This window comes from Cygnus atratus, chromosome 2 (assembly GCF_013377495.2).
Source record: "Cygnus atratus isolate AKBS03 ecotype Queensland, Australia chromosome 2, CAtr_DNAZoo_HiC_assembly, whole genome shotgun sequence".
Lineage (NCBI taxonomy): Eukaryota > Metazoa > Chordata > Aves > Anseriformes > Anatidae > Cygnus > Cygnus atratus.
Window position 1 is genome coordinate 41,261,698 of NC_066363.1, and position 15,509 is coordinate 41,277,206.

The 15,509-nt window shown below is 34.3% G+C and overlaps 1 protein-coding gene across 1 annotated transcript in view; it reads right to left on the bottom strand.

Moving 5' to 3' along the window:
• TOP2B (DNA topoisomerase II beta) overlaps positions 1-15,509 on the bottom strand; it is a 64,341-nt gene that overhangs the window by 31,639 nt on the left and 17,193 nt on the right. Inside the window, exons 3-8 of the mRNA XM_035556373.2 lie at positions 12,104-12,194; positions 10,036-10,099; positions 8,640-8,785; positions 7,551-7,648; positions 6,134-6,346; positions 5,879-6,052 (exon numbers count right to left, since the gene is read on the bottom strand). Coding sequence (XP_035412266.1) covers positions 5,879-6,052; positions 6,134-6,346; positions 7,551-7,648; positions 8,640-8,785; positions 10,036-10,099; positions 12,104-12,194 — 786 coding nt within the window. The remainder of the gene's footprint in view (positions 1-5,878; positions 6,053-6,133; positions 6,347-7,550; positions 7,649-8,639; positions 8,786-10,035; positions 10,100-12,103; positions 12,195-15,509) is intronic.

Consider the following 15,509-nt stretch of genomic DNA (forward strand, 5'->3'; position numbering starts at 1 on the left):
ATAGGTTGAGGATGTATTATGTTGTCTTATCAATTTAGTTTCTCCCAGGTGCAATATATTGGGGATTTCCTCACATTATTTTTAACCCACGATAAATATTTGAAGCCAGTATCTGGAGACCAAATAAAAGATCTTATGAGTACTTACTTTCTTTAATCTCCTACTACAAAGAGAAGGTCTATGTCTCTTATACAGAGATCAGAGTAAAATAAATATTTTACTATGACAAGACATATTCTGCTGAAATACTCTGAATTCCTTCCAAGCACACTTCAGAACTGACTTATACGGTGATCTAATTGAACCAAATGGACTGACTGATGCCAGTAGAGAAAAACTGAGGTAATGAATGATCTGAAATTTGTAATAGAGGCACAAAGGAATCTTATGTAACTGTTCAGTAAGACACTAGCAGGAGACCTCAAGCTGATGAACAGAAACAGCTGTAAGGGAGTGCTTCAAAATGGTAAACATTTGACTAGAGTCTCAAGGGAGAGAACTAATTTCATCATGAGGCACGTTCTTTCAGAGAAGTTTGACTTTGAGGACAGGACCTCAAATCTTTTTAAGCAAACAAAAGTAAGTACATTCATATGATTTCCTTGAATGAAAAATGTTCAGATTAAAAGAAACATTGAAAATCATTGGAAAGGTAGAAAAACCTTCCACTGAAATAAGCAATAAAATGGGGAATGGAGAGGTGTGGTTTCATTGCTGCCTAGATTAGCTTTCTTTGGCTTTTCTTTGTATTCTGCAGCATTATCAAGTCTATTGTTTTAAATTTCTCATCAATTGTACAGAATATGGGGTACAAAATAACAGCCGCTTTTACTGATTCACTAAGAATCACAAAAGCAAACTCCTGCAGCAATTTTAACTTTTGCTCAATGAAGTTAAGGGGTGGCTAGTATTACTTGAGTTTTACTTCCAACTTCTGTAAAAAAGGAAGATATTTTGCTGACAGAGAACTAAATAGAAAAATAAATCCCCAAATTTTAAATAGTTTTGAAAAAAAAATTGGGGGTATTGAAGAAGTCAATATAACTAAAGTACAGGACAACTCAAAAGACAGGTGGCAGAGGGCAGAAGATAAACTTCTTTGCTCCAGGTATTTGTATTTGAAGCTTGTTTACGGATTAAGTGGGTACATACAGAAAAATTTTCTAGCTTTAACGGTGAATTTGAAGTTTAAAATTAGTCTTTCAAGTTGCTTTAGGTTTTTAATTCATCTGTGCTTTAGCAAGTAAAATGCTTGGGTAGAAAGAACTTTGTCAGTTAAAAAATATGAATGTAGAAATGACAGTAACTTAAATCACTTTAAAGTCTGAAGGAATACAGCCCTTCAAAAACTAGACAGACTTTCTCCAAGCTGCACTGAGATGATGCTAGTTGATGACTGACTGAAATTTTCTTTGCCTATCAGCAAAACAATGTTCTGTACAAGAGCAGGAGACCCCACTCCTATTATTACTACACAAGCATATTCCACAAGCAGTTACCGATTTTCTAATCAGCTTGGTTTATTTCGCTTTTATAGGCTTAAGGGAAGAAATTTTAAAGTCACAATCTCAATGAGTTTAGAAAATTGCAATTTTGGAAGAAAATTTTACTTTCCACCTTGCAAAAGATACTACTGAAAAAGGCTGAAAGTCTTTAGACATCTCATGCTAGTTCTCCAAAATTTCATCAGGAATAAAAATACTCTAATTACAAGCCTACATAAACAGAAACCACTTTTTGACTTCTTTGAAAAAGTTGTCAAACAAAGGAGCTAAAAACATGTATGTGAAACTACGTCCACAAAAGGAATAAGGCAGAACAGGGGAAACAAAAGGTATGTTTACATTTTTTTTTTTATCTGTTCAACTGCCTTCTTTTAAATTTATAGACAAAAGGGTATAAATAATGATAAAATGCTTAATTCTAGTGGCCTTCACAGAAAGTTCATAACACATGCACTAAAATCTATTATCTTATAACAAAGAATGGAGTGATACAGACATATCGTACACAGTTAAAACATATCTAACTCAGTACCCACTACTTTACTCAGAAGATCACATTCGCTTAACACTGATTAGTGTCTTATAAAAAAACAACAGAGTAAATAATGGTTCCTGTTGAGACTAACCTGCATTGTGGCAGGAAAAAAAAAAGAAAAGAAAAGAAAACTATCTACGAAGACATTCATCATGAGGTAGCAAATAAAAAAAATCCATTCTTTAAAGCTATTTTAAAAACAGAACTGAAGAGAAAGAAAGCTTTTGATAGGTATGAGGAAGTATAAGATAGATAAGAAATAAGAAATGGAAGACATCAAAACCACGAAAAAACAGCAGGCAAACAGAGGAAAAGAAAGAACAAACAACTAGCAAACAAAAAATAAAAACTAGCTCAAACCATTCTAAGACACAGTAGACATCTGAAAAAAATCAAAAAGGCATAAAGCGGCTGAACCAACTGGAGATAGCAGCTGTGTTCTCAACATCATGTAGAAAGAAGAGATGAAACGAAAAAAAAAGAGAGAGAAGGGAAAAAACAATGGCTTAAGACTGTTGATATTATTAACCATTACCAAACAAGCACTTGCACTTCAAAGAAACCATATACAGTTTCTGTCACTTTTCAAAACCACCTACTAAACAGCAACACAAACCACCAGTGTGAGTTAGAAGCTCCATACATACAAGCTCCATCCATACATTCCAATGTCATTTCATTACACAAAAAAAAGTTTTTATTCATATCTGAATGACAGAGTTTCAGCATAGGGAGAGTTCAGTGAAAGTTGAAACATCGATATCCTGCCACTGAAAGAAAAAAAAATCCATTTCCAAACAGCTACTACATGAAAATACCATATGGCATTTCAAAAACATTTCACATTTAAATGGCAATATTAAATGCATTATTTTCGCTCATCACATTACTAAAATCTTATGCTTACAGCAATATATCTGATTTCGGTATAACATTTTATATACAAGCAGATTAGGAAAGCCTAGTTTTAGCACTTCAAATATTTTGCTAAAACTAACAGCTGACATATCAAAAACTGGTTACTTACCAGTAATTCTTGTTCTTAGAAGATATTAGTTATTATAACAGTTCCCCATTCCTGTGTCCATTCTTAGTGTGTAGCATTGATTGAGGGATGTTCAGAGCTCAAAGTTGGGAACCTTTCAACCATCTCACCAGTAGGTGGCACATCTACCCACTATAGAGGCATAACAGCCTATAACTGCCCCAACTGTCAGTACATTTTAATACAAGACAGAAAAAGAAAAATACCCTCTAAATCTAGAGGGCTGTTAATGATTATTAAGATTACTGTATTATGAAAAATAGAACTATAACTGCAAAGCCTTTTTTTCCCAGAAGGCAGCCAATGGAATCCCCATCTTGCAAAATTCAGGATGCAAGGACATCTAATGAAACTATAGTGACTAAAATCTTCAAAGTGAAGCATAGACTAGCTCCAGTATACATTCTGTTAATATTATCATCAACAGCCAACAGCCTCAAATAATTCTGAGGTAAGCTATATTTAGATTCTATGAACAGATAAATGTTTCATGGGCTGCTCCCTGCATCCAAGTCTAATATCTGGCACTGCACCTGTATCAGCTGATTTTTTTCTGCTAAAATGATAAGTAGTATTACAATTAGCAGTGCTGCCATATTAAACATATCATTAGATTGATATGTTAATAACTGAACTTTTACTACAATTTCTACTACAGCTACTATTTGAAATTGAGAACTTGTGAAGACAATATTTAATCAGATTATATTCAAGTCTCAGTAAAAAGTTATCTGCACAACCGTAATAACTACAAACAGTTTCAGCCTCAGAGTCTCACGTCAAATTCTGTGGTAGTCTATTGTGGCAAAATTGTGAATACACAGGGACCTGACCACAGTAACGAAGTTACAAAAACAAAACAAGGGAGCTGTGCCTCAACATACTGCCTGAACTTCTACCCATCCCTCAAAAAAAAAATCCCCGTCAACCTAAAAAACTTGTTTGGAATTTAAAGCAAGTTTAAAAAACGTGGAAGGGAAGTTAGCACTGGGTGAAATTTATCCAGAAACAGAAATGAAAAGCTTTCAGCAAACAGTGATAAATAACCAAAAAACAGCTGAAATGAGCTCCTCACCTGTTAGCAGATAAGGGAACAGGCAGGTGACGCAGTTAGTTACTAGCCATTATGTCTCATCAGTGGGTAGTTGCACATCAATTGCTGGTGAGGTGGTTCACCGCCCGAACATTCCACATCCAGTCACACACATAAGGCATGGATTGGGAGAGCGGGAAAAACTAGAAATTACAACACTTACCTTTGAAGAATACACAGTACTTTTTCTATGAATTTTCTTAAAGAACATATAACAATGTGCATGTGTAACTGCATGATGGGTGAAAACCGATCCAAAGGAGTCAAATTGAGTAAGCTTTGAGTAAGCATTCATTTTCTCCAATACATTCTCTTATCCTGATACCAAACAATATTAAGTCTGTCTACATCGCCAGCATCTTCATAAAGGTATTATATACATCTTTAAGGTCATGTTATTTTTCTTCTTTATGTTGCATAAAGAGGCCTGAATTAAAACCAGGTTTTAACCTTTTAATTACCAGGTATGTTTGTATCCCTAGTTTCGGGAAGTATCAGATAAGCATTTGATTAAAATGCACACTTAAAAAGTAAATATTCTACACTGAAATGAACTATCACCCTTACCACTGAACACTGGTTCACCTACACTGAAAAGAACACTGAAGGAAGTTATGTAGTAAAAACTCTATACTGTCAAAATACTGACTACGCATCACCTACCAGTGAGATTAACACTGGTATTTCTGGGCACCTGCCTAGACTAGGCACCCTACTTAGCGCAGCCACTGCACTTATGAACTGGTGCTTAAGAACCATTTGTGCTAACAGAATTTTCTTCTGTTTGACTCTTTCAGGTAAGATTTGAGCAAAGGGTGTTTTTTAAGTGAATACAAATTCTTATCTTTCTGAGAAACTCACGGTTAAGGTTCCCTACAAACAGTGCCATCACTAGAATTACTTGACTGGTGTTACATCACTCAGTCGGTGTAGTTTGTCAAGAGCAGAAATCCACAAAGATTTTCTTTCACCATGGTGGATCCCAGATACCTTAACTTGGGCCACACCAAACCAGCATAAATGAGTTATACCAATAAATTTCAGGTGATTGCCTTGGTGCCTGACTACCACAGCATCCAAGAAGCACAAACTTCTTTCTAGTTTAGTATGCTGAGCAGATTGCTTCTTCATCGTATCTTAAGATTCGTTATAATGCCATTTGCTACTTCTGTAGTTGCTAATAAGAACAGAGAACAACACAGAGATCCCTTACGTAGAAACAAGGATGAAAAAATAATCTTAATATTTCAGGCCAATTTTATACATCATAAAGCAATAAATGAAACACCATTTTTCATGAATACCAAAAGACTTGTTTCCTCTCCAAAACCTGTTACTAACTTCAAAGGGGTCTGTACAGTTTTTAATCTTAATCTTGGAATTGTTTTGTTACAATGCATTAAAAAGGAAGGGATAAAGTATTTTTACTAAGCAATAGTTCCATTCATTTTATCATTAATAAGTAACGCTCATGTAAGACATCGGTATCATTGATCATGATTACTAGCATTTTAAAATCTAGGGCATATTCAGAAATACTGATATGACTGTATTTTGAGTGCATTCAGTTGTTCTGCCACATCCTTTCATGCAAAGGATTATCCCTGCTATTTATTTTTAGTAACACATTTTTTTGAATGTCTGACTAGGCATAACCTTAGCATCTATTTTTATCATTTAATGTAACTATAACTACTCACCTTTGTGGTAGCTATACTATTTACAAAGCTGATTTGCTGAAATCCTTTTTCACTTAAAGTTAGGCACACATCCCATCGTTCATTCACAACTTCATGAATAACTTTGAGTGCAACTCCAGTTTCATCCAGCTTGTCCTTTACGTAAAGATCTACGTAACTGCGAAATCCATTTACCTATGAGTAACACAGGTAACAATTACTCTGCTTCAGATTAAATACTCAGTCCACTTAAAATAATTTAAAAGAGGTTCTTACAGGTAACTTCTTCCCATTCAACATAACTTTGACTCCCTTGCATGACCCAGCCAAATCATATGCTCTTCTTGTCATCAGGGCCACAATATCCTTATCAAGTTTTTCCATTTTAAATTTAGATAGATCTGGTTGGAATGTAATGCATGTGTAGTCATCACCATCAAAATGTTTAATCTTGGGTTCAGAAGTCTTCATCATATTGTTCATCCAAGTCTTTGGAAACAAAACATTTAAAATATTAGTTTAAATACAAGACCTCCTCCTCCTGCTTTGTTCCATTTTCCAGCTATACTAGGACTGCAAAAGCTACACAACAAAAAGCTCACAGACTTCTTTTACAAGTTTCCTCTGGTAAAATGCTATGTATAAAATTAATTGCTTTACCAAGATTTGCACAAGTATCAGTGACAGCAGATTTGTGGTTTCTATAAATATATAGGCATCATTACATTGATGGAAATGATTCTAATGCAAATAGAGCCCACTGCTGAACTGACTAAATTAAGTACAAGTGAGCTACCTAAATAGTCTTTATTGCCCATTAGTTCAATGTTTTCCGTCTACTACATACTTCTACAGAGAGGTTTATTAGTCCCTGTGCAGAGCCTCAGCAGTCCCTGAGATAGCACTTCTGTGGATGTGCTTTTAATAATTTGTTTTTTGGCAATTAGCAGAAAATATTACATTTTTAAAGAGACAGATAAACCATTGAAATGTATTGTTTTTTGGCAGTAACATGACAGCATAACCAGAAATTGCCCAGGAAAAAGAGATAGAAGCCACCAACTGTGAAAGACTCCAAGGGTGAGGAGCTTTGGTAGTTACCGTTCCCCCACAACATTCTTCAAACTTTTCTAAAGGTGGCCAGCTCAAAGCTAGATGCAGTAGATGAATTACATGCAATCTTTGAACTTTGTGCTGACAATTAAAACTATGAGCAATGGGTTCATGTGAGGTTTCTTTGCACCCAAGTCCAGCTGTGCTGATGAAATTCATGACCAATACATCAAAAATTCTTTTTTGGATACTAATATAAAATAACCTAGATAATTATTTTTATGTTTGCATAGCAAAGTAGAATTTTTTTTTCTGAGAAATCACTTAACAATTACAGAATATTTCAGTTAAACATATTCTTTTTCATATGCACATGAATAAACCTTAGTTTTAACAGCAAAAAAAATAGTTTTCATTTTTAGTTACCTAACACTTGCAAGAAAAATATTACTTAAAACAAACAAAAAAAACACTAGGATGCAGAAGTACCAGTTTCACTGACAGAACCAACTTGGCCTAAATAGCCTATACACTCTTTACATTTGAATGTGCGTGATTCATTTTATGACATATAGAAAATGTGTCAAATTTGAATCTTATGATTACAGCAAAGAGAACAAATTTGAGACTATCTGTATACCTGCTTAAAGCTGTGTTTGTATTCCTTGCACGCAGTTTCAACTGTAAACTTTGTACTAAATATGTTACAAAGTTTTGCACCATAGCCATTACGACCACCTGAAAAAATAACATACAGTAAATTTTGTTAAAGCAAAACTTTATTTATGATATACAGAGGTAAGGCAAATGAAATCAAATGTTCGTATATAAGATGAAAATTGGGCAAAAGATCAAGAGCTATCAAAGGATGACAGAGATGCATTTTCATGCTACCTATAATCTAGTGCAACTATTTCTGCCTCAGTAATGCACCACTTGTGCCTCCCACCACTGAGGCCAGGATGCTCCCATTGCTTCCCTTATGTTGATCTAGAAGTTGCCTGCTGAAAGGCAAGTGACCTCAACACCATGATCCAGCTGAAAACTAATTCACGATCAGAGCCAACTCATTCTGCACGTGCTTGCTAGCTCTGGCAGAAAAGAAGCAATGGGAATAGAAGTCCGGAGGTAAAGAGGTTAGGTCACCCCCTTCTTGGCAATAATTCAAAGGTAAACCTTCCTAACTGACTGAAGTCACACTCAGTTTCCGTGGAAACTTGGAGGAATTTCTAATATGCTATATAAATCTTAAAATAAAATAAATTCATTGTTGTATATTTTCTTAAAATAAAATTTTAAAGTCATCATAAAATGGGCTAAATATATGGAGTGGGATAAAACAGAACTAACTTTCATTCATGATTTAAATTAGGGTTACTTCACATTTAAGATAATAAATCAGTCTAATTTATTGAAATTATTCTTTCCTTCATCTCAATAACATAGATCTTTTAATGCTTGCATATGGTATAATTCACATGGATTTTTTTACTGAATAATGAATACTGACACTAAAGATACAAATATAAAATTTTTTGTAAACACTGTTATTGAAAAAAATGAAATGTAAGATTTTTTTCTTAAAGTCGTTTTATGCTTACACAGAACTCTGGTAATGGTGACTAAGTGATCATCCATCATGAAAAAGAGTGAAAATGTAAAAAGAGAAAGCACACTGATAAACAAACTAGCTTCACTGCATAAAACAAAGCAAGTTAAATAGTCTTGCCTGTAACTTTTTTCTCATCATCGTCGTAGTTGCTAGATGTTAGTAGCTGCCCAAAGATTAAAGCAGGTACATATACTTTTTCTACTTTGTGTTCCACAACTGGTATACCCTTCCCATTATTCCATATGCTGACAATGTTTGATTCCCTACAAAATAGTGAAGAAAGACATAAACCCAATTAACGTTAACCTGAAAAAAGACTCCTGAATATATTTTACATGCTTAAATAACTGCATAAGTTACAATAAAAGACCATATTCTGTTTATTCACAGCTCTAGCAACTTTAATTTCAACAAACATTTATTTGTGCTTAGTAGGTGTCAGAGAAGGAGCACAACTGCCCATACATGACAGCATTTCATATAAAAATAATCCCCCAAAAATCTGCGTGAAGATCAACAGAATCTGCAACAGAATCATGAAACTTTGTGACAGAATTATACTTGTTAGAGATGTAGCTTTATAGGTTTCAGTTGAAGTCCATCCAGATAAGGTTATCATCTGTTTAAAACTGTTATTTTCCTCTTATGATAAACATTGTAATTTCTTTTATGCATCAATACCAAAATTCCTCAACATCTGGCATCACTAATACTTACAGTGGTCATACAGAATTTTCATTCTGGAGCATTAGAGAGTTCAAAATCATGACAGGTCAGACAAACATACCACTACCATTTCCCTCCCACTCCATGAAAAAAGCAATTTGTCTACAGAAACTGATACCGCACTGAAAACTTGCAGAAAAATGACTTTTCAGCATATTTATCCCGTGGATTAGGTGTCAAAATTGGGTCTCCAAAATATTTATTATTCATTTAAATGTCACTGAAAAGGTACTACTAAAGGAACCCAATCACCATCTATTTAGCTGTGGTACTTCTTATTAGGAAGTATCTCTTCATCCTCAAGTGTTCAATTTGGAAAACATGGGTGACAACATATTTGCAATATGCAGTTTCAGCCTGATATAGCTGACTAATTTAAACATACCCTTATCCTCACGCTAAAGGAGTTAACATAGAAGTTCAGGAAGTACAAAATTCTGGTACAGAAACTTAACTTTAGTATTTATGATTTACATGTAACCTTGCTAGTCACATTTATGTACTAGCAAGCTTTCACATAAGCATAGATTTTATAATCTTCAGATTCTAAGTTTCATTCAATCAAAAATTAATGAGTGGTTTAGGAAAGCAGATTATTATAAATTCAGAGTGGTAGTAATTACTGTTAAATTCACTTTTTCATCTTAAAATATGAAGCTAACAGAATTCCAAAAAGATTATTTTTGTTGTAAAATAAAATCTGATTTCATTTAGCAAAATCATTTGTACAAATTTAAATTACAATTGCCCTGGCAGGGAAAGTAAATTAAAGCATGCTTTTACTTACGGATCGATGGATATTTTAATACAAGTCATATTCTTGTCCCTCTGCTTATTGTCAGCGGCATTTACTATGAAACGAAGTAACAAATTAACACTTTCTAGGAGCAATAATTAATTACTTGATGTGTTAAACTGATTATCTATACATTCTACCACAAGTTACACTGATTTAGGTCCTTTTTTTCATCAGGTAACATTTTGTATACTCTGTATCTTATTACCAGCATCAATAAATAAGAACATGGATCTAGAAGAAGGTATTTTTCAACCTTCTTTTAATTCCTACTTCTACTTCTAGCAGTTAGACCATCTCAGAAATGCAGAAGTGCATTTTGTGAGCCTCTTCTCATAACTGTTCTTAACATGCTGAACACCTCATTCTTCTCTTGCTGCACTTCTTTGGATTTATCACACATATTACACCAAACGTGTAAAAAATCCTAGGAAATTGTATGCATCATCACCAGATCAGTTTACACATCATTTTGACACTAAAATGCAATCCTGAGAAAGTCACATCCATTAAGGAGTGTTTTGATATCAGCAAAAGGTTTATCTAAAGAAGCTGAGACTTATAACTACTCTTGTTTTAGACGACTTAGGATTAAAAGAAGGATAATTGGAGGTTAATATTTTATTGGAATTTAATTAAATTGCACTCCAATGTATATTACCTACAAACAATAGAAATCTGAAATGTGACTATGGCCATTAACCATAAAAACACATTCAACATTCGTCTCAACACCCACAAAATAGGTCAAAATAAAATCCCAAAACAGCAAAGTACATGAGGAGAAATCCAGTAAAAATAACGTATCTTAATAGCTTATAGTGATCTCAATACAGTAACAGATATTTCAAGGTGAAAGTGAAGTTTCACTAAAAAGCATGCACAGATATAATGTCCAATTTTCATCATGTTAATATACTGAACCTTAGCTCTCAAACCACACTCTGTAGTGCGCTTATCAGTTCTACATAAAGAAGCAATAAGCCATACAGTACTACAATAATGACATGGTCATTATTTTCCTTTTGAATGGGACCAAATGAAAGTGTCTCCCTTCTGTGAAAAGCCCGTAAATTCCATCTAAGAGGCAGCACTCGAAAAAGAAGTGATTTAAGTTTTCAGTCTCATATTTCTTAAATCAGGGAATGAGTGAAAAACAACCAAACAAAATCCTTCTTTTCCAAGATACAGACTTTACGGTCTCTGAAACAGCGACACTATAAACCGTAGTTTTTGAGGTGTGGGTAAATTCTGAACCCAATGAAGGTCATAAGAAAATTTCCATTGACCTTAATAGACTATAATTTAGTTCATGATGTTATCCTGCCAATTTTTACAACATAAATTCATAAAAACTGATTAACCCAAGGAGTAACGTCAATTAAACCAAAATATCAGTTCAGCAGACTGCTCAGATGTTGCACATCACTATTGCCAGTTGGTCTTCAATGTGTGGCTGTCACCAAGAGAATATCATAAGCTAGTAAGTCATAGTGACTCAGGGACTTAGGACACAGTTTTCTAAAAATCATTTGTTTGTGCTTCAACCACCATGTTTTTAAATGGCAGTATGATTCATATCCCTTTTAAAACTGTTTGAAGTCTAGAAATGATCCATCTAAGAATGACCGTCACCACCACTACCATTCTGTACACAAGAAAGCAGTTTTGGTGATTCATGAGATGATAATTTAACTTAGATAACTTTCAGTTGTCTTCTTTCAGAAAAATCTTCTTCAGAAAAGTCTTCATTCAAATGTTACTTAAAACTGCTAGCCTGATCAACCTTGCAGGTTAAAAAATCTTGTAACAATATCGATGACAAAATATGATCTGTTTTTGGACATTTAGTAACAAATAATTATACTTTCTTGCAGTTTCAACTGAAAACATTCTTCTCTATTCTTAACTGTTCTACAGTGCTGGCATGCACTAAAATGTCCAAGCACTGTATTTTAGTGGAACGCTAAGTCTGTGACCTAAACCTGGATATAAATTAATGTGCTTATAGAGTTCTCAGAATCTGTACTCCATAATGCTAAAATAATGTTATACGTACCAAGGATTTCATCAAAGATCTTGTATAAGCCTGGGACAAAGGTAACTTCTCTGCAATTCATTCCTACATCTTCATCATAAACCCACATTAACTACATATAAAAAAAAATAAAAATTATTGACCTGGTCTCAAAAACAAAATATTCATACTTTATACTTAACATTTCAACAGTAAAATCGATATTTTTAACTTCATCACTGTGTTGTAATTTTTAGCTGATACGAAAGTACAAAGAGAGCCTTTCCAAAAAGAAGAAAAGCCCAGTAAATACTTCTATTGATGTACATCCAGGATTTACAACTCTTAATAGAAACCTAGGGTGTTTTCTCAGAATCTTGTATAAATTCAAATTTTTACTTGAATACCAATTAACTTAAATATAAACATTAACAAAGCAGAAAAGTAATAAATCCTGTAGAATATTTCAACAAATACATGTGCTAAATACAAACACTGAAAAACTGTTAATCAAATCATGTATACATGCAAAAAACATGGATTTTAGGATTCATTAACCTAAGAAATATTACGACAATGATAAAACTGGCATTGGTAACAAACCCGTGTGTTCCACAAGGATCTCTCCAACAGCCATAAATTTCTGACCTTAATTATAACAATTTATCCCAACAGTAGTCTCCAGTACTGAACAGAATACCAGTATCTAGACGCAGTATTTAGCTTTATTCTTAATTTCTTAATCAGATTTATTTCCTCTTCTTTTCCTTTGAATCTAGACTTCAGTCACATTTTTCATGTAAAGTTGTTATAGTGTAATTCTGCCATTTGATTTTGAGTTCACAGAACTAAAGATCTTAGCAAAGCAACATCTTGATCTTTAATCCTTCCCATAATTTTCATGTACCATAACACTATTGTGATCCTTCCTTTTCCATGGAGCTCATAGGTGTAACTCAAACAGCAATTTAAAGATTGAGCTTTAACTACTAGATGCATTATTCCAGATGCTCTTGTAATATTGAAATATATTTAATTCTGATTTAATTCACCTGTATCCCACCTGGATGCTAACTGCAATCTATATGTAGCAATGCAAATACAAACAATTAACTGCAGAATAAGCAGACATCCTGACAGCCTGATCTGTCCAATGGTTTATTATTCAGACTATTGTCCAAGTGACTGTAAGAATCAGAAAGCAGGAGGAGTTGTAGCAACAAAGACAGATACTCCAATGTACTCTCTCCAGCTTTCGCATTTCGTAATTGCTTTTAAGAAATGTTAAAGCTCTCCCAGAGGAGAAATCCAAGGAAGGTAATAATTTTTGTAGTACCTCATAAAACTATTTGACAACATTTTTTTTTAATATATCATACAATTAAACAGTCAAGGATGGTTTCTCAGGGTTCACTTCTTTCAACCATGGACAATGGGAGGAGGCACATCTCAGACATACAAGAAATTATTCTATCCATTCTATCCAGCTCCGTATTCATCACCCTTTACTAGTCACTATTCAGAGGTCCTCTGGTGACCTAAACATATATCGTTTCCAAGCCCAAACCCTTCGGTTTAGAAATATTAGAAGTAATTAGAAGATTATGCAACTTGCCATCAAAACTCTCCCAACAGCCTTTCTTTCCTCCTTCACTATGTTGTTTGTAGGGTGAAGTCCAGTGAGAACCTGAGATTCCTGTAACGGTAGTCTCCTTTCCACTGCTCCTCACTACCCACTTTTTGGTTCTTGGTCCTAAGTTTTCCTATGCACAGTGGAATGGTCCTGCTGCTCATCTAACCTCCCTTAACTAATGAGTCAATTCAGCTCATAAAACCATCCCAAAAAAAAAAACAAAAAAACTTTCTGCTGCATTAGTCTTCTGTCAGGTTGGTAATGAGCTCAATAAGAAGTTACAAAGGCAATCAGCTTGAGGCACAGCAGTTATGCCACCTCACTAAATACAAATTCTCTGCCAGCTTTAGGTCTTCTGCAACCTTCTTTTCAATTTTGCTTTTGTTATCTTGGACACTCCTATCATCCTATTTAACAACCCATCCATTACATTAAAGAAAAAAAAAGCCCTAATAAGCCTGACTGTTCTTGAACATAACTGCTTGTTTCATTCATTTTCTATTTGTCCTTCCCCTCTATCATGGTTTAGCTCTTCAAATCTTCAAAGACAATACTTCCTGGTCTGTTTCTGTAGCACTTAGCACAAAGGGCCTCAGATCTCAGCAAAGGGTTTAAGCACAATATAGCTATGGCATTGCCCTTTTTTTTCCAAAGATCATGCATCTCTGTTGTAGTTCAGTGAATCGCAGCATCACTATTCTTGGGGTTGGTGTTAGTGCTAAATGTCATGCAAACCCACATTAAAACACATTGCAGTAATAGGGTAGAGTTATCTGATTATAATAATTAGCAAATTCATTTGAATAAAAGCTGAGGTGTTTCTTTTTCTGTCACTTTCATTTTTACTAAAAGACTACAAGCTATTTATTTCAGGTCAGCTGGTTAATTTCCTTCATACCATCTCCAGGCATCTTACTGGAGAAGCATCACAGCACGAGTAGCAAGAGTCCACATATTCCAGAGACTGCCACATGGCCAAAGCCATGACTAACTTCATTAAACATTACACTTAAAACAAAAATGAATACACAGATTAGAAGAGTTGATCTTAGTTGATGTTCTCGTACCTTTTGGATTCATTTCAGCTTTCCCTGTATCAAAAGAACACCAACCTATGCTGAATTCTTCATGAGAGAGAGCTTTCACTGAAGAGAGTCTTTTCAGCCATGAAATCAGCAAAATAAGCTCTTTTTTTTAATGTGAAATATGTGTGAATCCCAGGTGGCACATATGACAGTTGAAATATTATCAACTGTGTTCAAATACAGGACTATCTGTGACTATTTCAGCTGAACACGCAACTTCAGCTAGCTTACATAACTTTAGAGTCAAAAGCTCATGGCTGTTTGTAACGTTAAGATCTGCTTCTTATCTAGAGATTTTTGTGTTGGTTGCCATCATTCCCACTGAACTACCACACATTTGCAGGATGACGTCTCACTCAGCTTCTGAAACAGTGATTTGAAAAGAATGATTGGTGTATACATCTTGTGTGTATATGTGTTGGAACAACACAGAAAACTTCAGAGAACAAGAATTCAAACTGTTCATATATATACAAAGACTGACATATTTGAAAAGCTCATGGGGGAGTCCAGCTAACAGTAGAACACCTCAACTGCTTCTTTTGATAAAATACCATTGCAACATCAACTATTAATCTATTTGAAGCAATAACTCATGCAGTTGATCACACTCACTGTTATGTGTACTGACAACAGTCCAACACTAAGTTTTTATTTGCCTTCTAAGCAAACGGATTTTCTGCATGATTGTAATTAAAAATAGCCTTTTTAATTTGTATTTAGGTGATGT